This window comes from Prionailurus viverrinus, chromosome A2 (genome assembly GCF_022837055.1).
Source record: "Prionailurus viverrinus isolate Anna chromosome A2, UM_Priviv_1.0, whole genome shotgun sequence".
In the NCBI taxonomy this organism is placed as follows: Eukaryota; Metazoa; Chordata; class Mammalia; order Carnivora; family Felidae; genus Prionailurus; species Prionailurus viverrinus.
In genome coordinates, this window is record NC_062562.1 from 157696933 (window position 1) to 157720595 (window position 23663).

The 23663-nt window shown below is 43.9% G+C and overlaps 2 protein-coding genes and 1 long non-coding RNA gene across 8 annotated transcripts in view; 2 read left to right on the forward strand and 1 right to left on the reverse strand.

The window, feature by feature from the left end:
- Positions 1 to 1133: 1133 nt before the first annotated feature.
- On the reverse strand, positions 1134 to 14226 carry LOC125154598 (uncharacterized). The gene is made up of 4 exons (XR_007147847.1): positions 14093 to 14226; positions 13219 to 13273; positions 11769 to 11860; positions 1134 to 1432 (listed from the first exon to the last, which is right to left on the reverse strand). It is a non-coding gene; the product is annotated as an uncharacterized LOC125154598 (long non-coding RNA).
- On the forward strand, positions 10952 to 14103 carry TMEM139 (transmembrane protein 139). Of its 4 annotated transcripts, XM_047839027.1 has the most exons (4): positions 10952 to 11189; positions 11782 to 11905; positions 12158 to 12407; positions 12628 to 14103. In XM_047839027.1, exons 2-4 carry the CDS (start codon positions 11782 to 11784, stop codon positions 13016 to 13018), a joined length of 765 nt encoding a protein of 254 aa, XP_047694983.1. In that variant the 5' UTR covers positions 10952 to 11189; the 3' UTR covers positions 13019 to 14103. The 4 variants fall into 4 exon arrangements, 3 of the variants coding, with proteins under 3 accessions (XP_047694983.1, XP_047694992.1, XP_047695001.1); XM_047839036.1 differs by lacking the exon at positions 11782 to 11905; XM_047839045.1 differs by lacking the exon at positions 11782 to 11905 and having other exon boundaries at positions 10952 to 11165.
- A 287-nt stretch (positions 14227 to 14513) lies between the features above and the next one.
- Positions 14514 to 23663, forward strand: part of CASP2 (caspase 2) — a 36648-nt gene continuing 27498 nt past the window's right edge. For 2 of the 3 annotated variants that reach the window (XR_007147823.1, XM_047838956.1), the window contains exons 1-6: positions 14515 to 14678; positions 18271 to 18421; positions 18708 to 18875; positions 19026 to 19107; positions 19663 to 19757; positions 20040 to 20216. Coding sequence is in view for 2 of the 3 variants with exons in the window: in XM_047838956.1 (XP_047694912.1) it covers positions 14605 to 14678; positions 18271 to 18421; positions 18708 to 18875; positions 19026 to 19107; positions 19663 to 19757; positions 20040 to 20216 (747 nt within the window). In the remaining variant the exon portion in view is untranslated. Of the gene's footprint in view, positions 14679 to 18270; positions 18422 to 18707; positions 18876 to 19025; positions 19108 to 19662; positions 19758 to 20039; positions 20217 to 23663 lie in introns of all 3 variants that reach the window. The other variant, XM_047838969.1, reaches the window with a different exon arrangement.

Below are 23663 nucleotides of genomic sequence, written 5' to 3' on the forward strand. Positions count from 1 at the left end.
AGCTGAAACCACACTTAGGCATCTGTTGGGAACCAGGTGTGGAGTTTTTGATGGCTCAAAGGTTGAGAGGCTTTAAGAGGGGATGCCTTGTTCCCTCCCTCTGGCTCTTTCTAATCTCCAAGCTCATTTGCCCCTTTTATTCCCCATCATTTTCTGTCTTCCTCCTCTCCCCTTTTCCATTATTCCAGCATACTCTATCCTAGTAAGGATAACTTTCAAGTTATCCTTACTAGGCTTAGCTGCTAACTAACCAGAAGTACATCTCCAAGTACACACTCCGTCTTTCAAAAGAGATATCATGACATGTACATCTAATATTAATTTAAAATACGGGGAAATGTCCAATAGTAAGAAACCTAAGAGCAAATTAAAATGTTACATCTCATGTATTTATGTTATATATTCAAGTATATAGAAGTTCTCATCTATGCTGAGAAGACAGTAGTGGAGACAAAGTTTTATGAATAAAGGTGCTGATCTCAGCATTGTTTGTGATATCAAGTACCTTAAATATCTAACAATAGGCAGATGCTTGAATAAGTTATGGTACATCCAGGATGTAATGTTTGATAACTATCAAAAATTACACTTGTAAAGAATTTTAATGCTGGAAATTCTTGGGATATATTATTAATTGGAAAAAAAGATTAAACTACATGGTATGATCTCAATTACATGTTGACTTATAAAAAAATATTACAGAGGAAATCAATTTATTAATCCTGGAATAAAATATGCCAAGATGTTTCCATTTCATTTGTAGACTTTTTGAAATGATCATCTTTTCTGGCAAACAAAAATGTATAAAAATACAAGAACTTCTGGATTCACATTTGGCTACAATTGTGCATCCTTCCCATTGTTTTTGAAACATTATCAGTTGCTTAACCTAATCCCAAATTTTATCCCAGGCTAATGTGAACTAATCTCTTACTGTAGACGCAGGCATTTCCCAGGTCTGCCCAGTCTTCCTTCAAAGAGTCTAACATCCTATTTTCCTAATCCAATAGTAAATGTAATCTTCTCTGGAGGAATGAGACAATTTCTAGACTAAACCTTACAAACACGCTCTGGCTTATAATGTCTGAACTTCTGCCAAATAGAATCTGAAACAAGTGTATTAGGGTTCTCCAAAGAAACAGAAACAGTACTACCCCTGAAATCATTGTTGCATTATATGCTAACTAACTTGGATGTAAATTTTAAAAAATAATAAAATTTTTAAAAACAAAACAAAACAAAAAAAAAACAGAAACAATAGGGTATTTACCCATGTATATAAAAGAGATCTATTATCAGGGGTTGGCTTACATGACTATGGAGGCTAAGAAGTTCCACGATCTGCCATCTGCAAGCTGGAGGCCTGGGAAAGCTGGCTGGTGGTGCAGTTCCAATCCAGAATCCAAAGCCTGAGAACCAGCAGCACCTGTGTCTGAGGGCAACAGAACATGCATGTCTCAGTTCAAACAGAAAGAACAAGTTTGCCCTTTGCTTTTTTGTGCCATTCAGGCCCTCAATAAACTGGATGATGCCCACCCACACTGGTGAGGGCCACCTTTACTCAGTGTACCGATTCAAATGTTAATCTCTTCTAGAAGCACCCTCACAGGCACACCCAGAAGTATTGTTTTATCAGCTCTCTGGGCATCCCTTAGCTCAGTCAAGTTGGCACATGAAATTAACCATCACAATGAGAAAGGGGAAAGCCCCCAAATGCAGCTGTATTTTTAAAATAAAGGAACACTCTTCTAATCCAAAAAGCTTCATACTTAGTTCCTTCCTCTCCTCCCCTTCTGATCAATAGTTGTAGTGTAATATAAAATTCATAGTTATGTCAATACTTAGAATACTGAACCACTATCTTGCACTGGAGTTCAAATTCCAGGCTTACCAAATAACATTATACTTCTAAAACAAACTTAGGTAGAACTTCTAGAATGGTATTTTTTGACAGACTCGAAACACAAGTGTTAACAAACAACAAAAAGTATCACATGCATGTGGTAAAACAAAACAAAAAAAAACCCAGCAAGCTATCAAGTGAAGAGTCTCCCCTTTTTCATTTCCATTTGTACTCTCTGGTTTTTTTGTGTGTACCCAGAAATGTTTGTATTTTTTAACACATGAATGTCAGCCATAAGTCAGTGATTCAATATACCCTTCATCCAGTTTCCTCAATGGTAACATCTTGCACAGCTATAGTATAGTGACACAAACAGAACATTGACACTGACGCAATCCATCAACCCTATTCAGATTTCATCAGTTTTTCGTGCACTCATTTGTGTAGATTTAGTTCTGTATTATTTTATTGTGTATGTGACCACCATCACAAGATATGAAATATTTTGAGCATAAGGGATCCTCATGCTCCCCCTTTTATAGCTAGGGCCACCTGCCCTCCCCACTTCTCTAAGCCCTACCAATGACCAATCTATTCTTCGTATAGTTTTGTCACTTCAAGAGTGCTATATAAATGGAATCAGATTGGCTTATTTTCACTCAGCATATTCCCTTCAGATCCACACAAGGTGTTGCATGTCTCTGGTTCTTTTTATTGCTGAGTAGTAGTCCGGGTATGGATGTGCCAATTTGTTTAACCTGTTGAAGGACACTTAGGTTGTTTCCAGTTTGGGGCTATTACAAATAGACCTGGTATGAATATTCTTGTACAGGTTTTTGTGTGCACACAAATTTTTGTTTTTCTGGGGTAAATGCCCCAGAGTCATATAATAAGTGCATGTTTAGTTTTATAAGAAACTGCTATACTTTTCCTAAGTGGCCATGCCAGTAGAAATGCACGAGTGATCCAGTTTCTCTGCATCCTCACCAGCATTTGGTGTTACTGCTATTTTTTTTATTTTAGCCATTCTGATAGATGTGTAGTGATAGCTCACTGTAATTTTAATCTGCATTTCCCTAAGGGCTCATGAACATCTTTTTGTGTATGCTTTGTCATCTGGACATCCTCTCCAGTGAAATATCTGTTCATGCCTTTTGCCCATTTTCTAACTGGATTGACTGTTTTTGAAATGTCAATATTGGGGCGCCTGGGTGGCTCAGTCGGTTGAACGTCCGACTTCGGCTCAGGTCATGATCTCACGGTCCGTGAGTTCAAGCCCCGCGTTGGGCTCTGTGCTGACTGCTCAGAGCCTGGAGCCTGTTTCGGATTCTGTGTCTCCCTCTCTCTCTGACCCTCCCCGTTCATGATCCGTCTCTCTCTCTCTCAAAAATAAATAAACATTAAAAAAAAATTTTTTTTTAAATGAAATGTCAATATTGTTCTTAATAGTATATTTTAAAAGAATGTACATTTTAAGACAACTGAGGGAAAGTAACAGAGACTGGATATTAGGTGATACTAAGGAATTAAGTGTGATAATGGCAGGGTGGCATGCACGAGTAAGTTCTCATCAATTGGAATTGCATTCTAAAACATTTAGGGTAGAGGTGACATGCTGCCTTTTAAAAAGTTGGGGAGGTGGGGCGCCTGGGTGGTTCAGCTGGTTGAGCATCCAGCTCTTGATTTCTGCTCAGGTCATGATCCCAGGGTTGTGGGATCAAGCCCCAGTGTTAGACTCAGTGCAAGTGTGGAGCCTGCTTAAGATTCACCCTCCCTCCCTCCCTCTCTCCCTCCCTCCATCTCTCTCTCTCTCTCTCTCTCTCTCTCTCTGTCCTTTTGCCCCTCCCCCCCCCATGAAAAAAGTGGGGGAGGTGGAAAAAATAGATGAGACGATTGTTGGAGCTGAGTGATGGGTACATGAAGAGTTCATTATACTATTCTTTCCTCATTTATGTGTGTTGGGATTATTTCCATAATAATGTCTTGAAAGTGTACTGAGGGGCACCTGGCTGGCTCAGTCATTGGAGCTTATGACTCTTGATCTCAGGGCCATCAGTTCAAGCCCCACATAGGGTGTAGAAATTACTTTAAAAAAGGGGGGGAGGTGCCTGGGTGGCTCAGTCAGTTAAGTATCCAATTCTTGGTTTTGGCTCAGGTCATGATCTCAGGGTTCATGAGATTGAGCCCCGCATCAGGCTTCATGCTGACAGCATAGGACAGCATGCTTGGGATTCTTCCTCTCTCCCTCTCTCTCTCTCTGCCCCTCCCCTGCTTGCAAGGTCTCTCTTTCTCTCTCTCTCTCTCAAAGTAAATAAATAAACTTAAAAAAATGTACTGAAATTTAAATTCTGTGATATTACACATTTTCACATATCCCCACAGTACTGTGCACACAAGGTCAGCCTCAAGGACTTGCATCCTGTGCACTCACACAGGGCCCCATGACTGGTTTGATGCTCTGCCAGCACTGTCTTGTAATCCTTCATAATTTTGAGCAAGCGGCCCTGCATTTTCAGTTTGCACTGGACCCAACAAACTATGTACTGTATGCAGCTGTTCCTGTGAGCACATAATACATGCTGAGTAAATTCTTACCAAACAAATGGACCAAAGAAAAGAGGAGAAAGTGAGAGAAGGGAAAAAGAGATGGGAGGTGGCAAAAGAAGGAGATAACAAGGTCACAGAGGAGATGGGGGAAGTCTTGAAGTAGAAAAGGTGAACAGGGATTCCAGAAAATGATGCTGCCGGGGAAGTGCACGGAGAAGGTAGGAGTCCAACTGGAAGACAGGGACTTGGGGCCCATTATTTATCATTCTCCTTCTCAGAGGAAGCCTAGTCCTTCATTTGACTAAGATTCCCAGGTATAAGCAGAAGTGAAAGCATAAAGAAGTAGCCACTTGTATCCCAGGGAATTGGCGGCAGGGAGGCCAATTGGATGCTGTTCCTCACTCATCCCGTGACCTTAATCCCAGAGAGTTCCTTCAATGTGTTCACAAACAGGAAAACTGAAACCCCTGGCTGGGTCAGACTAATTCCCTCTTCCGCCAAGCCCATGTTCAAGGGTATGGCTGGTGCTAGCTGATGCCAGACCAAAAAAGACTGGAAAAGAGGGGGAGACAATTGAGGGAGGATCAAGGGATCCAAAGATCATGAATCACTAAATCAGTAAATATTTACTACCAACAAATGATACAAGCATTTATTGTCTACTCCATGCATAATGATGAGATGGACATAAAGAGAGTGTAGGGGCACCTGGGTGGCTAAGCGGTTAAGCATCAGACTCTTGATTTAGGCTCAGGTCATGATCTCACAGTTCTCAGGATCAATCCCAGAGTTGGGCTCTGCTCCGACAGTGTGGAGCCTCCTTGGGACTCTCTCCCTCTCTCTCTGCCCCTCCCCTGCTCACAAGTGCACGCATGCGCGCGCACACACTCTCTCTCTCTCTCTCTCTCTCAAGATAATAAACATTTTTTTAAAAAAGGAGTGTAAACAAACCCCCTTTATATCCGTGATGTATTCCTGATCCCCACCCTTGTCAGCACCAAGTTTCTGCTCTCAGCAGCACTTTGTACCTTGTCTCTGTATCCTGCCCTACGGTTAGTCATGTACACACGCCTTTCCCCTTAGGGACAGTAAGCTCTTTGAGAGTGATATTCCTGTCAGATCTACTGAATATGCCTTGGAGTGTCCTGTGTAGCAAGTGAACAGTAAAAATTTATTGAACCCAAGTTTGATAACTCACTGTTGATCAGGGTGTGGGCCAATAGGTAACCCTGCAATGTGAGTAGGAGTGTGAATATTTACAACTCCTTTTGAGAGCACATGGTGGTATCTATTAGAAACTTTACTTTCAGGATTTTTTCTGAATCACACATATGAATAAAAACACGTATAGGAATATATGAGGGCAACTGGCTGGCTCAGTCTTGATAGAGCATGTGACTTGATCTCAGGTCTTGAGACACATTGCATGTGGAGCCTACTTAAAATAAAATTAAAAAAAAAAAAAGAAATATATGAATTGCAAAATCCTGGAAACAAACTAACTGGTTATCAGATAACTAAATGTTTATGGTTCAATAAATTGTTGTTCCATAAAACAGAAACCATTTTTAAGAATATAGTAGATGGAAAAAAAAAAAAAAAAAACCAGTGGTTGCCTATGGGGTTGACTGAAGGGGGCTTGCAGGGAACTTTGGATGATAGTAGTGTTTTGTATCTTGATTGGAATTTGGGTTACACAAGTATAAGTCTTTATCAAAACTTATGGAATTGCCCACTGAAAATTTGTGCATTTTACTGTAGACCAATCTTATTTAAAAAGAAAACAAGTTAACTAATACTTAACTCTAGTTACTTTTATGCATGAAAAAAGGTTAAATAGCTTATCAAAGGTCACACAGTTAGTAATTGGTAGAAATGAGACTTGAAACCTGGTCTGGCCATCTCCAAAAATATGTGCTTAACCGCAACCACGATACCTTCTTGTCTTCTCTTATTTAGGGACATATTCATGTGGGACATTTTTGCCACTATCTACAGACATCTTCTATAAACACAATGTATTATTTGTACTGCGCAACAATTACACTCAACTTCTCAAATTTGAGAATCACTTTTGTGGCTTAGTGCTGAATATCTGAGCTAGAGGGACAGCCTAAACCTCATATTCACTCAGCACATTGCCAGTGAGCTTTGTGTGGTATTACAACTAGTTGCTGAGTGATAACGTGTATTTATCCTTACATACTTGAGAATTTATGATTTATCGGAAGCATTTCCATTCAAGAAATATCAATGATGCTGATACAATTCACATTAAATCATTTATCCCCTTCCCTACACATTTGAAAGAGCGGTGGGTAAGGCAGCTAACACAGAGAAAAACACTTTCAGCTGAGTGAGAAGGTCAAGATTCTGAGTTTGATTCTAACTAAATAAATCATGTACTTTCTCTGAGCTGGTTTCCTCCTCTGTAACATGAAAATGATAATCAGACTTACCTACATGACTGTTATTAAGGATCAAATGAGATCGGAACAAATTGTTTCTACACATACACATTCCCACCTACACCCTTTACAAAAAAAGTCACCCGCACATTGGGCTTCTAGAGCTATTCAGGTAAGAGCCTTATCTTTTGTAATCACTCTTAATTAGCTCCTAAAAGATAAACATATACTGCTACAGAGCCTGAAATCTTAATTTCCATTCTTGCCTTATATGTTGATAACCTTACTTAATCTTCTCATAATCTCTTTTGCTGCCTTTGCTGTCAGAAGGTCAGCCTTTTCTTAAGATGCCAAACAATGAGAAAAATAGCATCTAACCACTCCTCCATGGAAACCCCAGAGTAATGATCTCAGAATGTCATAAGTATGGGGGCGCCTGGTGTCTCAGTCAGTTAAGTGTCCAACTCTTGGTTTTGGCTCATGTCACGATCTCACAGTTCATGGGATTGAGCCCCATGTCAGGCTCCATGTCAGCATGGAGCTTGCTTGGGATTTTCTCTCTCCCTCTCTCTCTGCCCCTCCCCTGCTCACTTGTACATTCTCTCTCTCTCAAAATAAATAAATAAACTTTAAAAAAAAGAATATCATAAGTGTTTTGTTAAATTATCATTATTAAGGTGGCCAAAAAACAGTGTTTATAGTCAGATGACATGGCGGTTAAGAGCCAGGTTTCTGCACTGGGACTATGGGTTCAAATCTTGACCCCAACCTTGATTAGCTATATATTTTCCTCAAGTTTCTGACCTCACCTATAAAATGAATATAATAATTATAACTACCTTTTATTACACTATATTTTAAATTAATTTGTATAAAGCATCCAGCATAGTGAGTAGTACACAAAAAACACTCCACACATGTTGGCTATAACACAGACCCACATTCAGAAACACCAAATCACAAGTATATGGAGACACAGAGAAGCACAGGGGGGGTAGACATCCATTATCATTCACAGGAAGTCTGTCAGTTATCTCTGCTTCTCCCTCCTTCCCTCACCTCCCACTTCTCTTCACCATCGTCCCCCAAAATGGCACAGTGGGCCAGCCTAGAGCAGTAATCCAACTGCTCACAAGATGATTTGCAGAGGCAGGCAAGTAGAAAATGAAATGACTAATAGTATCCTTAGCACTCATACTAAGTTGGTGAAGGAAAAGAGGAAAAGTAAAACCTTTGGAAAGAAGTTTGGCCATATGTATTCAAGGCAACAAAAGCTTTCTTTCACATTGTCTTGATGACATTTCTTAGACTGAACCGGAGTAAATAATCCAAAAAGAAGGCAAAACTATACGTAAAAAGATGTTCGTTGTAGCATTTTTTTTTAAATTCTGAGAGAGAGTACGCATGCACATGCAAGCAAGTAGAGGAGGGGCAGAAAGAGAGAATCCCAAGCAGGCTTCAAGCTGTCAGCGCAGAGCCCAACGTGGGGCTCGAGCTCACGAACCCTGAGATCATGATTGAGCCGAAATCAAGAGTTAGATTGACTCAACTGACTAAACCAACCAGGAGCCCCATTGTAGCATCATTTTTAAAACAGATTTATAGAAGCATAATTCACCCTTTTGAAGTGTAAAATTCAGTGGGTCTTTTTTTAGTATATTCGCAGAGTTGTGCAAGCAACACTAATTTTAAAAGCTTTTCATTACCCTCAGAAGAAATCCATTAGGAGTTACTCCCTATTCCTCTCTCTCTCAGCTCCTGGCAATCATTAATCTCCTTTCTGTCTCTTAAAGCAGTTGATGATCAACAACAACAACCAAAAAAAATAAATAAAAAATAAGAAAATAAACTCATTGTTACCAAGTAACATAACATAAAGGTATGCTAAATTATGGTACATCCATTCAGTATTATGTGGCTGTTAAAAATTACCACAACAAAGACTGTACCAAAAAGTGAAGTATATACATGATATAATGTTTAGTATTTTTTAAGGATACAAAATTATGAATATACTCTAATTTCAACCAGGGTGTGGACAGACTAGAAGAAATGTGTAGAAATTTTAAATGGCCATGTTAGAATAATGAGATAGTGGGTGCTTTTTCTTTATAGTCTTTAAATATTTTTGCAAGATTTTATATTTAAGAAGTAGAATTTCTAGGAAATCTACTTAATGTTGATTAATGTAACAGAGAATACATTGAAGGGCCCAGTCAGCCAGCCAGCCAGCCAGCAATCCAGCCTTTCTGACGTGGACCCGGTTTTTAACCAGCAAGCATCTCTAGTGTAGGCTCCTTCTGGTAACCAAGAGCCTCATGCACAAAGATCTCATTCTCCCAACTGCAAAGCCTGTAAAAGCCTGAACTGTAGACATTCAGTCTCCCCCTTTGACTCTCTTGCCTCTCAGCCTACGCTCCCTGCCATGTCCCTGTCCAGGGACTCACTCCTTAACAAAGCCCTCTTACTTATCACACATACCAATGACTCTTGGCCAATTTCCTTCTATTAATATATTAACTGCAGATGCAAATCCTTCTGATCACTTTCCTTTTATGGGACCAACAGTATGGAAACTGGTGTAAACAAAACAACAACCAGGTCCCCCCCTACTCTCCATTCCCACTCCCTGTAGAGACACAGCTCATTTAGACTAGCACAGCCTTCCCATTACATCTTCTCCCTCCATCTGTGGGAGAGTCATCATTGATAGCCCACCATTGTACACACCTGCACTCCACTCCAGGCCCCTCATCCTCATCTTCATCCTTCTTCCCTCCTCTCTCCCTCTCTCTCTCACTCTCACACACACATACATACACTCCATACATCCTCTGATGCAGCAGCCCTGGCTATGCCCCACAACTGTCCGTGGGATTAGATTTGTGCCCCACTATCTCCTACTTCTTTCAGTTTGTCCAAAGGCCCGGAACCCAGCCTCCTCTGTCCTGCTCTGTTTCTCAAGAAAAAAGTATGCCTCCATCCTCTCTACACCTCCCAACACCTGCCTCACCTTGACTTATTGTCAGGGTTCCCTTAAAAGACTGGGTCCTTGGGGCTCCTGGGTGGCTCAGTCAGTTAAGTGTCCAACTTTGGCTCAGGTCATGATCTCACTCATGGCTTGTGAGTTTGAACCATGCATTGGACTCTGTGCTGACAGCTCAGAGCCTGGAGCCTGCTTCAGATTCTGTGTCCCCCCCTCTCTCTCCCCTTTCCCTGCTCATGCTCTGTCTGTGTCTCTCTCAAAAATAAATAAGCATTAACAAAAAAAAAAAAAAAGAGTGGGTCCTGGATCTCCAGTGGGTGGTGAGGCCAGGCAAAATGGTAGCCTTCTAATGAGAGCATTCGACTTTGTTTAGTGAGCACCTAACGTGTCAGAAACCAATGTCAGTTGCAGGGATTCAGAAAGTATTGAAACTAATCACTCACTTTGAAAAGCTCACAGTGGGAGCACCTGGGTGGCTCAGTTGGTTAAGCGTCAGACCCTTGGTTTTGCCTCAGGTGATGATCTTGAGGTTTCGTGAGTTCAAGCCTGGCCTTGGGATTCTCTCAAGCCTGCTTGGATTCCTCAGGATTCCTCAGCCTGCTTGGGATTCTCTCTCTCTCCCTCTCTCTCTTCTCCCCTACTTGTGCTGTCTCTGCCTCTCTCAAAATAAATAAATAAACTTAAAAATTTTTAAAGAAAAGCTTACAGTGGAAGAAAGGTATGTAAACAGAAAATTACTAAATAAACAGCTAAAGGCTTAAACAGGGGTAGGAAGGAATGTTCTAGATACACTGTGGAGACAGCCTCCACAGTAGGCATCACCCTGGATGTGGCTTTTGAAGAATCAAGAGTCAAGTGGGCCAAGAAGCATACACCAAAATGTCTTACAGGCCTGCAGAAAACAAGTTCACAGAAACAGTACTTTGGCAGCAGCTGAAGCAGGACACGCCATCCAATGCCAACAGCAAACCATGCAAAGCACTATGTGATCTAGAGAGATTAAATAAATTGTGGCCTCCGCTCCTAGGCATTAAATACATTACCTAAATATAAGACAAACTATTCAGAATACAGTGTGCTTTGAGCAGAGGTGGAAACTGAATATAACTCTGGTCCTAAGTACAAAGATCACTGAGGTGGGGGTGGGGGTGACAGGAGCACTCTCATTAAGGCACGGGTACGGGGTGGGTGGAGTAAAAACCAAAAAAGAAAAAAAAAAATCAAGGTGGGGCAACAGCAGGTCAAGTGGAAGCAGAAAGAGGAGGAAGCCTATGCCAGGAACTGAGGGATTGGAACAGAAAAGTGGGTGGAGCCAGTGGGCTCCACCCCCGCCTCCTCCGGCTCGGCTACAACCTACTTTCTGCGGAGTCGTTCCAGACAGGTGAGAGAGGAACTTCTAAGACCGGTGAGAAGGGTAGGGGGGGTTGGGTTCAAGAAGGGGGATTGGAGTTAGGGTTAAAGAAGGGGGTCTGGGCCCGACCTAGAGTCTTTGGCTTCTTGATAGCAGAGTTCAGGGAATTCCTGATGGGTTGGTTTTGGGGTCCTGCTAACCAGGTGTTGCTGCTTCTCCCCACCAGCCTCCCAGCCCTTGTGGTAACTTCAGACAGGAAGTTTGAAATCTGAGCTTACGGAGTTAAGGCCCATAGAGGATGGGGTACCCTGGCAGGTGCGGAGTATAGAGAGATCAGGAGTTATCTGGGCCTCCAGTTATCTGAGCTCCATCTGGGCCTCCAATAGATGGAGGCCTTTGTAAGAGGCTCTCTCATATAGTTGTGTCCCTGTGGCTTTGTCGGGTCCATGTACATTTTCTCCATCCAACCAGAGCACGGGCTGAGTAGAGGAAATGGGAAGATGGAGTCAGACAGGGTAATGGTGCTCCTTCCCAACTTCTCTCCCCAACAGGGTCTAAGTGGGGAGACGGGGAGGTAGGGTGGAGGTCCAGTGCAGAGCAATTATAGAGAAAAGGCAGGGTTTGCCTCATTACCTGGATTCCACAGATGCTGGTGAGCATCAAAGCCCCAGGCAGGGCCAGCCAGGACTGGGTCTTGGATGGTGTAGAAAGAGCTGGAAGGGACACTGCAAAGAAGAAGGAAGAAGGAAGGAAGGCAGGGCCATTACACAGTAAGTTGCATGGAAGATCCTGGGTTTATTTCCTGGCTACTCCACACGCACTGATACCCTGGCACTCTGATTGATCCTAGAGAGAATTACAAAGCTGAAGGGAACCCTGAAGGTCATATGTTTTGGCCATTTATTTGATTTGAGACTGAAGAACCTGAGACCCAAAGGTGTCCGATATGGTTACTGCGGAAACTGACCTGGCCGGGACGCCAGTTGCTAGTTTAGACACAATACCTGTGTGTCTTTTTGCAGGAGCCTGGGGAGGGGCCATGGTGCCAAGACAGTTTTGGGGGAGACTGGAGAAGCCGCTTCTCTTCCTGTGCTGCGCCTCCTTCCTCCTGGGGCTGGCTTTGCTGGGCATACAGCCAGACATCGCCCCTGTTGCTTATTTCTTTCTCACCTTGGGTGGCTTCTTCTTGTTTGCCTGCCTCCTGGCCTGTATTCTGGAAAGGGGGTTCCGATCCATGCAGACCGAGAGTTCGGGGGCCTCAAGCAATGCACGGTGAGTTAAGGGACGGGCAGAACTCTAGGAATACATGATGGCCCCTTTTTCCTGGTGTCCCTCTAGTCTCTCAGGCATATAGCTCTGCTTCCCTGTTACTAGTATCAATGAGGGGGTGGGGGGTGGGGTTAGTGGAAGGTTCTTTTGCCAATAGAAGACAGTAAAGCGGAAAAGGACTCCACACAGGAGGCCACCAGTGATTTTATTTCTCCTCCCTCAGCGACAACGAGGCCTTTGAGGTGCCAACCTATGAAGAGGCTGTGGTGTTGGAATCACAGTGCCGCCCCCAAGAGCTGGGTCAACCACCCCCCTACAGCAGTGTTGTAACCCCTCCAGTACTTGAGGAAGGACAGCCTGGCCATCCAGAGGGGCCCGAAAGAGCTAGACTGGAAAGGCGAGTGGGCTCAGAGGGATCCACGACCTCAGGAAACCCTGGAAGAGCTCCAATCAGCCTTCGGCTTCGGGGACCCCGAGCTGTGTCCACTGCTCCTGATCTGCAGATCTTGGGGATGCCCCCCAAACTGGAGCCTCTTACCCCACCCCCTGACTATGATGTCAGCTTTGGTCAACCTGATGATGTTTTCTTTGAAAACAACCGGACACCCCCCTAAAAGACTATGCCAGGATATATCCTCTCTGCGCCAGACTCATTCATTCATTTGACCAACATTTCCCAGTGCCTGCCACGTATCAGGAACTCTGTTTCCACGTGGGGAACTTAACACCGAGGGGAGTCAGGCTATCCTAAGCCTCTCCCAGCTGAGATGTACATAGCACTGTTGGAGTCTTCGAGTAACATTCAGTGACCTACCCCATATCTGATATTTCCAGAGTTAGACGAGTATGAGAGGAGTGACCCAGAGAATCTGGAGAAGGAAGAAAAGAAACATCTGAGTGACAGCTATGTTGCTTCTGTTCTGGGTGCTTCATCTCTATTAGCACAAGAAGACTTTCCCAGCCTTGTGAGGTATTACTGCCCTCATTTGAAAAATAAGGATCCCAAGGGTCAGAGGAGTTTGATAATTTGCACAGGGGCACACTGCTAGTAAATAGCACAAAAATGTTTACCCTTCTGATCCCAAAGCCTACTGTATTTTCAATGCAAGGTCATCCACAAATCTCTCAATCTCTATCTTGAGCAACTGCTGGAGACAGGTGGGAGCCTTCCTAGGGACAGAACGGTGGACCAGTTGTGTCTGCGGGCAGTGTGGGCTGATTGTGACCAGGAGTGTGCCCTCTCTCCTAGATGAGCAAAGCTAATCAAAGCCGTGATAGCCCCTGCTCCAGGTAAGGGGCAATTTCTGCCCTGGGGCTAAAGAGCAGTCTCCAGGGCAGGGTCCCCACCCCATTGGGAAACTGGAGTAAACTGCCCCGGGGGGAGGGACTTCCGATTTTAAGACGAGTGGACAAGGGTCAGAAAGGATAAGACAGGGGCTTGCCAGGGGTGGCGGAGTACCTAAGGGTGACTCTTGAATCACCTGCTATGAAGCGCTGGAGCCACATGCACGGTGTCTAACCGCTTAAGCCTCACCCCTGCGCTCGGACCGCAGCGTTTTACCCCCGCACCCCCCCCCCCCCCCGGGTCCTGCTCGCTAAGATCCCAACAGAACACTAGATCCGGAATCGTGCTTCGGCTGTAATGTAGGTTTTAGCCACTGGGAGCTGCTCGGCCATCGCTGACCCACCTTCCTCAGGAGTGCGCTCCCCACTTAGGCTTTCATCCACTGTGTGGTATCTGTGTAACGCCTAGTGCCCTCTATCTCTTCCTTATCCTGGCCCCAACAGTTCAACTTCAATAAAGCATAAAGTCCGGCCAAACCCGTCTCAGTAACGTTGCAATAGGCGGGTGAGACAGGGTGGGAGGCGCCGGAGAGGCATCCGCGATTTCCGCGGGAACCGACGACCAATCGGATCCCCGCGTAGGACCGGGTGTTTCCTCGCCTCCCCCCGCCCCTTCCCTTTCCGCCAAGAGCGCTCTCTCACCCCATTGGACGGCGCTTCTAGCGCGAGGGCTCTGTGCCTGCGCACGCACTGGCGACGGCAGAGGCAGGGCAGCTCTCGCGTGGGGGTGGAGCTAGAAGAAGCAGCGCGCAGACGCAATGTGCGCCGGCGGGCGGGGAGAGGGATGCTGAGGGCGTGAGGGTTTTCCGTTTGTTTGGATGTGGGCGGTACGCGCGCAGCCCGGGAAAAGCAGTAAATGGCGGCGCCGAGCGCGGCCTCCCGGCCCTGTCTGCACCGAAAGGAGGTAATGGCCGCTGACAGAGGGCGCAGGTGAGTGAGGGAGGGTCGCACAGGTCCTTAGTTGGGCCCAGGGAAGGGAATACGGATCATGGCCCTGGCGCCCCCTCCCCTCGGAGCCCCTGGAAGCAGCAGTGTCCACCCGTGCAGCCAAGGGTGGGAGGCCAGGCGAGTCCCCGAGGGGCGCGCGAGCGGCGGGCTTCCTCTCGGCCCTGTTCCTCGTGAGCCGACTGCCCCAGCCTGCTTTGACCAACCCCAGGGGTCTCTGGACATGAGGAGCTCTCCGGTACTGCCGAATCTCGGCTTCTCTTAAAGATTCTCCATCCTCTTTTTCCCTCTACTCCTATATGAGGAACTTTGCCCCCTTAAAAGCGGATGACATCTGCAGACCTCGCAGTTCTCCCTGATGTGCATTTGATTTGGATTGACTGTATCATGACACGTATTGCTTTGGGTACAGTGATCAGGTTTTCAAAGCAGTCGACACGGGCTTTAGGGGTTGAGTACTTTGAAAGGACGAGGTGGTTCCGAGACTCCCAGTGTGTCTCCGCCTCTGCCCCAGTTATATCATTTCATGGCAGGCATCACCCTGGATAACATTTTAATGCCTCGTGGTCCAGACCCAGAAGATTAACTTAGGGCTTTGGAGCCAGAACCTGCAGAAAAACACAGAATCCAGACTTAGGAATTCCTTTTGTGTCCTCTTCTCCTTTTCCTCCTCCCCTTCCATCTGTGGCCTGGAGTTCTAGATGATTATGATTACTTTGGGAAAGTCCACAATTGAGACTTTGGCCTAAAGTGGAATGCAGAAAGCAGCAGGTGTGTGGAGAATGGATAATGCTTCTAATTAAACCTAATTGACAATTTAAGTCTAGAACTTGAAAGAGTTAAGAATTGTGAGTCAGTTAGTGAATTGTGAGTATGGGTGAAATTGAATAGGGAGAGGCTCTTTGAGGGGGTTCTTAATGGAATGTCAACATTCAAGGGCAGGCTACAGATCTTGTGAAGGAACAGGAACAGTTGGCGGAGAGAGGGACTGGAGAGAAAGTATCAGGGAAACCAAGGGAGGAGAAAGTTTGAAATGCTGCTGGTAAACTAAGGGAAGAAACTTGAGGAAACCTGCTTCACCAATGATAGGTATCTTAAGGAAATACCCAGCATCTCCAGCTGTGATGTTGTCTTGCAGTTGGCCTGATAACATTTATTTTTACCAGAGTTTCATATATGCCATCATTGTTACTGGCTTGGTGTTTTCTAAGGTGATTCTTTTATATATGTATTTTTTAGATGTCTATTTATTCACTCATTAATTAATTTATTATTTAAGAGAGAACAAGCACAAGCAGGGGAGAGGGGCAGAGGGAGAGAGAGCATCTCAACCAGGCTCCACGCTCAGCACAAAGCCCCATGCAGGGCTTGATCCCATGACCCTAGGATCATGACCCAACCCGAAATCAAGAGTCAGACACTCAACTGAGTCACTCAGTCACCCTAAAGATTTTTTTATTTTAATTTTTTTTAAGTTTATTTATTTCAAGAGAGAGAGCACAGGAAGGGCAGCGAGAGAATCCCAAGCAGGCTCCACACTGCCAGCTGAGCCAGACACGGGGCTCAATTCCACAGCTGACTCTGAGATCATGACCTGGGCCAATATCAAGAGTCAGACACTTAACCAACTGAGCCATCCAGGTGCCCCACTTTTTTTTTTTTTTTAAAACGAATCTCTGCACCCAGCGTGGGGCTCAAACTCACAAACCCGGGATCAAGAGTTGTTCACTCTGCTGACTGAGCCAGCCAGGCGCCCCTAAGGTGATTTCTTAAATAAGGTTTTTGATTTCTCCAGATCTATTGTAGCAGGTTTCTACTGAAGGTTTGGGGTCATGGGAGTATTTCTAATAAACAGAAACCCGAAGCTTAAATGGAGTTTCAAACATCACTGTCCCAAACCCTAAACTTAACTGAAGTTGGCTGCTTCCAATCTTGGGAATGTTTTGCTGACCACTTCCTCTGCCTTAAGGTCCACAAGCCATCCTCCTCTTGGGTCTCTCAGCTCTTCCAGGACTCTGCTTTTCCTTCCTCTATATATCTCTAACCTGGAGTTAAGCCAAGTGCATCCTATAAATGCATGGTATTTAACTGATTCTAAGATGCAAATTCCTCATCCCCCCTCCCCCACATTTTAATATCTTTGAAATCAGTATGCATCTTTTTTTTCTTTTTCAACGTTTATTTATTTTTGGGACAGAGAGAGACAGAGCATGAACGGGGGAGGGGCAGAGAGAGAGGGAGACACAGAATCGGAAACAGGCTCCAGGCTCTGAGCCATCAGCCCAGAGCCTGACGCGGGGCTCGAACTCACGGACCGCGAGATCGTGACCTGGCTGAAGTCGGACGCTTAACCGACTGCGCCACCCAGGCGCCCCAGTATGCATCTTTAAATAGGCTTTAAAGTTATAAACTGAAGCTGTTATCTCATCCCTTTCCCGCCGTCAGACCCTTACTGTTGTCATCTTCTTGGGAACTAAGCAGGCTGGTGAGCTCTGGGTTTATGTAAACTAGGCACAGAGATGATATATATTGGAAATGGGAATTTTAAAATTCATAAACAGAAGCTGGTCTCTTTCCAAACCAATAGCAAAACCAAGAATCCTTGAAATAGCCATCTCTATTAAATTACCAAAAGAATTTAGCCTTTATGTTTTAACTCTTTAAAGTGATCTCAAGTTATGTTGATTCTGTTTGTCTTCTGTATTTACTGTGACTTTCTGTCATACTTTCTACTTACCCAGTTCTTATTCCTAGCATCATTTTGTCACAGGAACTTAAGTTTTAAAAACCATAGGTATAAGTGGGATAGAGAGTACGTGCGTGTGTGTACACCTATCTCATTTATTTCGTGTTAAAGCCAGCGATTGGCTTGAACTTTTGCCATTGTATTAAATTATTTTATTCCTCACCCGGGATCATTTTAAACATGTCATTTATAGCAGCCTAGATAAATAATGCAAAAGGTTTTCTGGAGTAATCTTTTAAATTTTTTTTTTTTAATTTTTTTAATGTCTTTATTTTTGAGAGAGAGGGACAGAGCACGAGTGGGGGAGGGGCAGAGAGAGACAGACAGACAGACACACAGAGTGGGGAAGCAGGCTCCAGGCTCAAAGCTGTCAGCCCAGAACCCGATGCGGGGCTCCAACCCACAAACCGCGAGATCATGACCTGAGCCACCAAAGTCGGACACTTAACCAACTGAGCCGCCCAGGCCCCCTGGAATAATCTCTTAATTGAAATTGGTGTGTCAGAGGAATATTTCTTCTCATAAATACATGTGTGCTTCTGTGTGTATCATTTTTTTGAAGATAGGTATTTTCCTCCCCTAGACAGACTAATTCATCTCAGAGGATGGTCTCAGTTTAATATACTCCATAAAAAATTATACGTTATTTCTTTATGACCAGTGTGTTACTGCTGAATACTGCTTTGATTTTAACCAGATTCAATAAAATATGCTTAATATTGGTTATTGCAGTCCCATTCTTTGTGTTCTGTCTACCCACAGCTGTTCCATTCTACTCTTCTGTGCCAAATCTTGTACCTGACAGCCTTTCCCTCTGCCTTAAATCTGTAGGATACTGGGAGTGTGTGGCATGCATCCTGACCATCAGGAAGCACTAAAAAAGAACCGAGTGGTACTGGCCAAACAACTTTTACTGAGTGAACTGTTAGAACACCTCCTAGAGAAGGACATCATCACCTTGGAAATGAGGGAGCACATTCAGGTATTTGGAAGCAAAAGAGAAACACCAAATAAATAAATTGGTCGTGGGAGTATGACAAAGTATGGCAAGGATGTAGAGCCTTTAAGGAAATGAAAATGCCCTTCTACCCTAAAGCCTTAAACGGAAAAGACATATAATTTAAGAATAATAGGAAAGACTTCCCCCCATACATGTATTTTTCCTGTAAAAGGATTCTTGAGATTACTAAGAAGGTCGTCTGCAGAGAGAAAATTATAGCTGGATAAGTAAATATGATTTCATGTTGTTGTTTTTTTTTTTATCTTAGGCCAAAGTGGGCAGTTTCAGCCAAAATGTGGAACTTCTCAACTTGCTGCCTAAGAGGGGTCCCCAGGCTTTTAATGCCTTCTGTGTGGCCCTGAGGGAGACCAAGCAGGGTCATCTGGAGGATCTGTTGCTCACTACCCTCTCTGATCTTCAGCATGCAATCCCACCGGTATGGAGCCCTAGACATGTGGTGTGTTGAGAAGGATTCGTTTGGTGGGAAAGGAATTTTTGAAATGGGGCTGGGGAGACTAGATGATGGTTTTATTCAGACTGGATCATCTCCTTAAGACCTGGTATGATGGGTCCTGGTTTCTTACAGTTGAGCTGTGACAACGACTGGAGTCTCCCCTTCCCGATGTGTGAGTCCTGTCCCCCTCACAAGCAACTCCGCCTGTCTCCAGGTGAGAATCGATGGCATAACACATCCCACAGATTGACTTGTTTCTTGACTGGTATCTGACTTTGCCCTAGCACGATTCCTATTTATATTCATACTGGGAACAGTTTCCTCCATGAATTTGTTAGGGACTAGCAGGAAAGTTTAGATGGAGTATTGGTTGGGCCTGCTTCCTTCCATCACAGATGATTTTTCCACAGTATTTAGCCCTTAGCTCAGGTATAAGTAGGAAATTCCTACCCGAGTGGCCTGGCTCCTTAAAGCCGCTACTTTAGAATGAGCAAAGACTACATTTTGGGCCACTAGCCTGCTGACTGAGTAGCCTATTGATTAGAACAAGGCTTTTATCAGATACCCCATTCAGTACGGTATGTGGGAGGGTAATCCAGCAGTGAGCAAAAGCACATAGGGTCTCTGCCCTCCTGGATTTGACAGTTTTGGGGAGTGAGCAGAATCGCTAATTATTAAAACCCCAGTTCAACGGGGTGCCTTAAGTTACAGTGAAGTACTAGGATTGACACAGATTGTATACTAGTGTTTTTGGCTCTCTATGCCACAGATGCTGTGGAACACTCCCTAGACAATGGAGATGGTCCTCCCTGCCTTCAGGTGAAGCCTTGCACTCCCGAGTTTTATCAAACACACTACCAGCTGGTGAGTCATGCAGAATGCAAGAGGAAGAGTTGGGAAATGGGAGACCCTTCCTAGGCATCTGAACTTAGACTGTGTATATATCTCCTTCCTGCTTTATTAGTCAGAAAGGCATTACTGATTGGTTATCTTCTCTGGGCATTTCTCTGTATTGACCTGGTGGGGTTAACGAAAATAGGATGGCTTTGTTTTCTTGAAATGTGTCGGATTTTTTAGTTGGGGAGACATAGTTTGTGTCCATAAGAAGCTCTAATTGGCCTCCCCAATACCCCCATCCTGCCCCAGGCCTATAGGTTGCAGTCTCGGCCTCGTGGCCTGGCGTTGGTGCTGAGCAATGTACACTTCACTGGAGAGAAAGACCTGGAATTTCGCTCTGGAGGGGATGTGGACCACAGCACTCTGGTCACCCTTTTCAAGCTCTTAGGCTACAAAGTCCATGTTCTACTTGACCAGACTGCACAGGTACATCTAATGTGTGCATTGGAGGGCTGGGCAACATTTTGGGGCCAGGAACATTCACTGCTCTTCTACCTGCTGGATAGATGTTACTCAGGTGTTACTCAAATTATGGTGGGTTTTTTGTTGTTTTTGTTTTTTTTTTTTTATTTTTTTTTTTTATGTTTATTTTTGAGAGAGAGGGAGACGCAGAATCCAAAGCAGGCTCCAGGCTCTGAGCTGTCAGCACAGAACCCAGTGCAGGTCTCAAACTCACGAGCCGTGAGATCGTGACCTGAGCCGAAGTCGGACACTAAACTGACTGAGCCACCCAGGTGCCCCTCAAGTTCTATTTTCCTTTGTACCTTTTTACTCATTCTGTTCTGTGTCTTGCCTTGCAAGCTAGTTAAAAAAAAAAAATTCAGGCCAGCCAGCAGCTCCAGTGTTAAGCTTAGGGTCACTGTGCTCTCCTGAGCAATACCAGTCCCAGTTTGGGTTCTTACTCTTCCATGTTCAGAAACTTGGTTCGCAGTCACTCAGGATGTGAGGAGACACTGAGATTATCCCAGCCAATCAGGAAAGATACTTCTAAGCCATGATGACACAGGACATTTATTTCTTGGTTGATATTGTTGCTTACAAGTCCAGTTATTGTTGAAAAGATTACTTTGGCAGATAAAATTCTTGCAAGTGAAAGTTTGCTAGAACTGTCCTTGGCAGTTTCCATGAATTAACATGGAAAAATTCCTTACCCTTACCAGTTGTGTGACCACAAGACAGATCTTAGAGTAGATTACTTCCGGACTAGATTCCTACAAATCGCAAGCATTTTCATTGTGTGCTATTCCCTGTTTCCCTGTTAACCCCAATTACTGAGCCGTACTGCTGACTTAGTTACCTTTAGGTATTTCTCTTCTGGAATTGATGATAGCCTATTGGTAAATAGATATTAATTTTCATTTTTTTTCCCATTTCCATCCTTTTGCTCTTTTTAAGTTTTTATTTTAATTCCAGTTAGTTAACATACAGTGGTATGTTAGTTGCATGTATACAAATATAGTAATTCAATACTTCATACATCACCCTGTGCTCATCATGACAAGTGCACTCCTTAATCCCCATCACCTATTTAACCCATCTCTCCACCCCTAATTCTTCATTTTGATTCCAGAATAATAGTACTTTCTCAAATTTGCTTTTGGGAACATCAGTGGTAAAATCAGAGTTTGTAGGAAATTCTCTTTGACTTGTTGAGATAGGAAATCTTTGTTTTGTCTTCAGCATTGTCTGTGGTCTTCATTTCTGTTTCTCAGCTATCTTCTATGAGAATGATTGTATACATGCTGTACTTTTGGTAAGGCCAGTTTCAACAGTAGATACCTGAGTGTTGTTATTTACCACCTATTTACCACCGCTCTTTTCACCACCTTTGTAATAATAGCCCATGCAGAGAAGTAAACCCATCCATGCTTCAAAGCCATGGCTGGAACAGCTTCTGTAGTAATCAAGTGATATTCAAGTAGGTTATATGCTCGGGGCACCTAGCTGGCTCAGTCAGTAGAGGCTGTGACTCTTGATCAAGTAGGTTATATGCTTTCCTAAGAGGTCTACTGAGCGTGAAGGGAATGAGGGTAGGACATCAGCCGTAATTCCTACCAAGAGACCACTTAGAAGACCACTTAACAAAATGAATGTTTATTTATGTTTCTCTAGAGCTTTTGGTCTAGCCTTTTTTTTTTTCTTTTTTAAATATTCTGAGAGAGAGAGAGCACATGCACATGTAGGGGAGGAACAGAGGGGAGAGAAAGAATCCCAAGCAGGCTCCATGCTGTTCAGCACAGAGCCCAAGGAGGTGTTCGAACTCATGAACCATGAGATCATGACCTGAGCCAAAATCAAGGGTCAGATGCTTAACCGACTGAGCCATCCAGGTGCCCCTCTAGCCATTCCTTTCACTAGGAAGTTATTATGTCATAGTTTTCCAAATTGTATGCAGTTGATAAGGGATTTTATATGCTTGATAATTAAAAATACAGTGCTGGGGTGCCTGGGTGACTCAGTTAATTATCTGACTTTGGCTCAGGCCATGATCTCATGGTTTGTGAGTTCCAGCCCCACGTCAGGCTCTGCTGTCAGCACTGAGCCCACTTCCGATCCTCTGTCTCCCCCTCTCTCTGCCCCTCCCCAGCTTGTTCTTTGTCTCTCAAAATAAACTTAAAAAATAAATAAATAAATAAATAACAACAGTCCTGAGTCACCAAGTCAGCTATATACTACTGTTTTTCAGAGGCATTCAGCAGATTTGGTGTACCCATGAACCCACTTCACAAATACCATTCCCATTTATGCTAAAATTGATGTAGATTCAAGTACCTATTAGATTCTAATTCTCTGGTTACATTGTCCTAGGGGCTCCTGGCTGGCTCAGTTGGGAAAGCATATGATTCTTGATCTTGGTGTTGTAAGTTCAACCCCCACGTTGGGCATAGAACTTACTTTAAAAATTAATCAGAGGCACGTGGGTGGCTCAGTTGGTTAAGCATCCTACTCTTGATCTCAGTTCGTGTCCAGATCACAGGGTTGTGAGTTCAAGCCCCATGGTGGGCTCCACACTGGCCATGGAGCCGACTTTTAAAAAAATAAAAATAAATAAATATTAATTAATTTTGAACACTTTACAATGGCTGAGGCGGAACTATGTTTGCTTCTATAAATTTACTAGAAATTTTTTTTTAATGTGATTCTTGAGTTCACAGGACCTCAGATGAGGTAGTCTTGACATCAGCAAAAAAAGAAGTACTTCCCTTATATTCTTAAGGACCAAGCAAGAGTAGACAAGTCTTCTACAGTAGTTAAGATAAAGAAACCATCCCCTCAGTAGATGTGGTCAGAAAGATAAATGGATTGTGTGAGACTTGAGCTGGCCTTGAAAGATAGAAGCCCCTGAAGCACAGAGGAGTGGGGAAGGGGTCCTAGGCAGGGAGAATAGCCTATAGATAGAAATGTGTCTGTGATGTTAGGGAAATAATGGGTAAAGCAAATGTGCCATGGCAAAAAAGTGCCAAAAATAAGATTGGAGATAAAGGGACTAGAATCCCAGGCCCTTGAACTTCCTTGTTTTACAAAACCGTTAGTAATTTTTTTAACAGAAAGGTGATACATTCACAGTGATGATTTGGGCTACCATTGGGAAGAGTGAAGTGGAGACGAGTGGCAGGGAATCCAGTTTGGAGTTAATATAATGGGAGTACAAGATATGTTGGGATCCTGGACAGAATAGTAGACCAAGAGGGAAAGAATGTGTGTGGAAAATAGCGTAATGGCATGATTGTACTGTTTGTGCTCGGTGGTTAAATGACTGCATATAGAAAAAGAAAAATTAAGGATTTGAGGGTCTCAGAGAAATCAGGACCAAACATTTGGGCATTACCTGTGCAGGAGAAATACTTTAAGTGATAAGAATATGAAATCTTT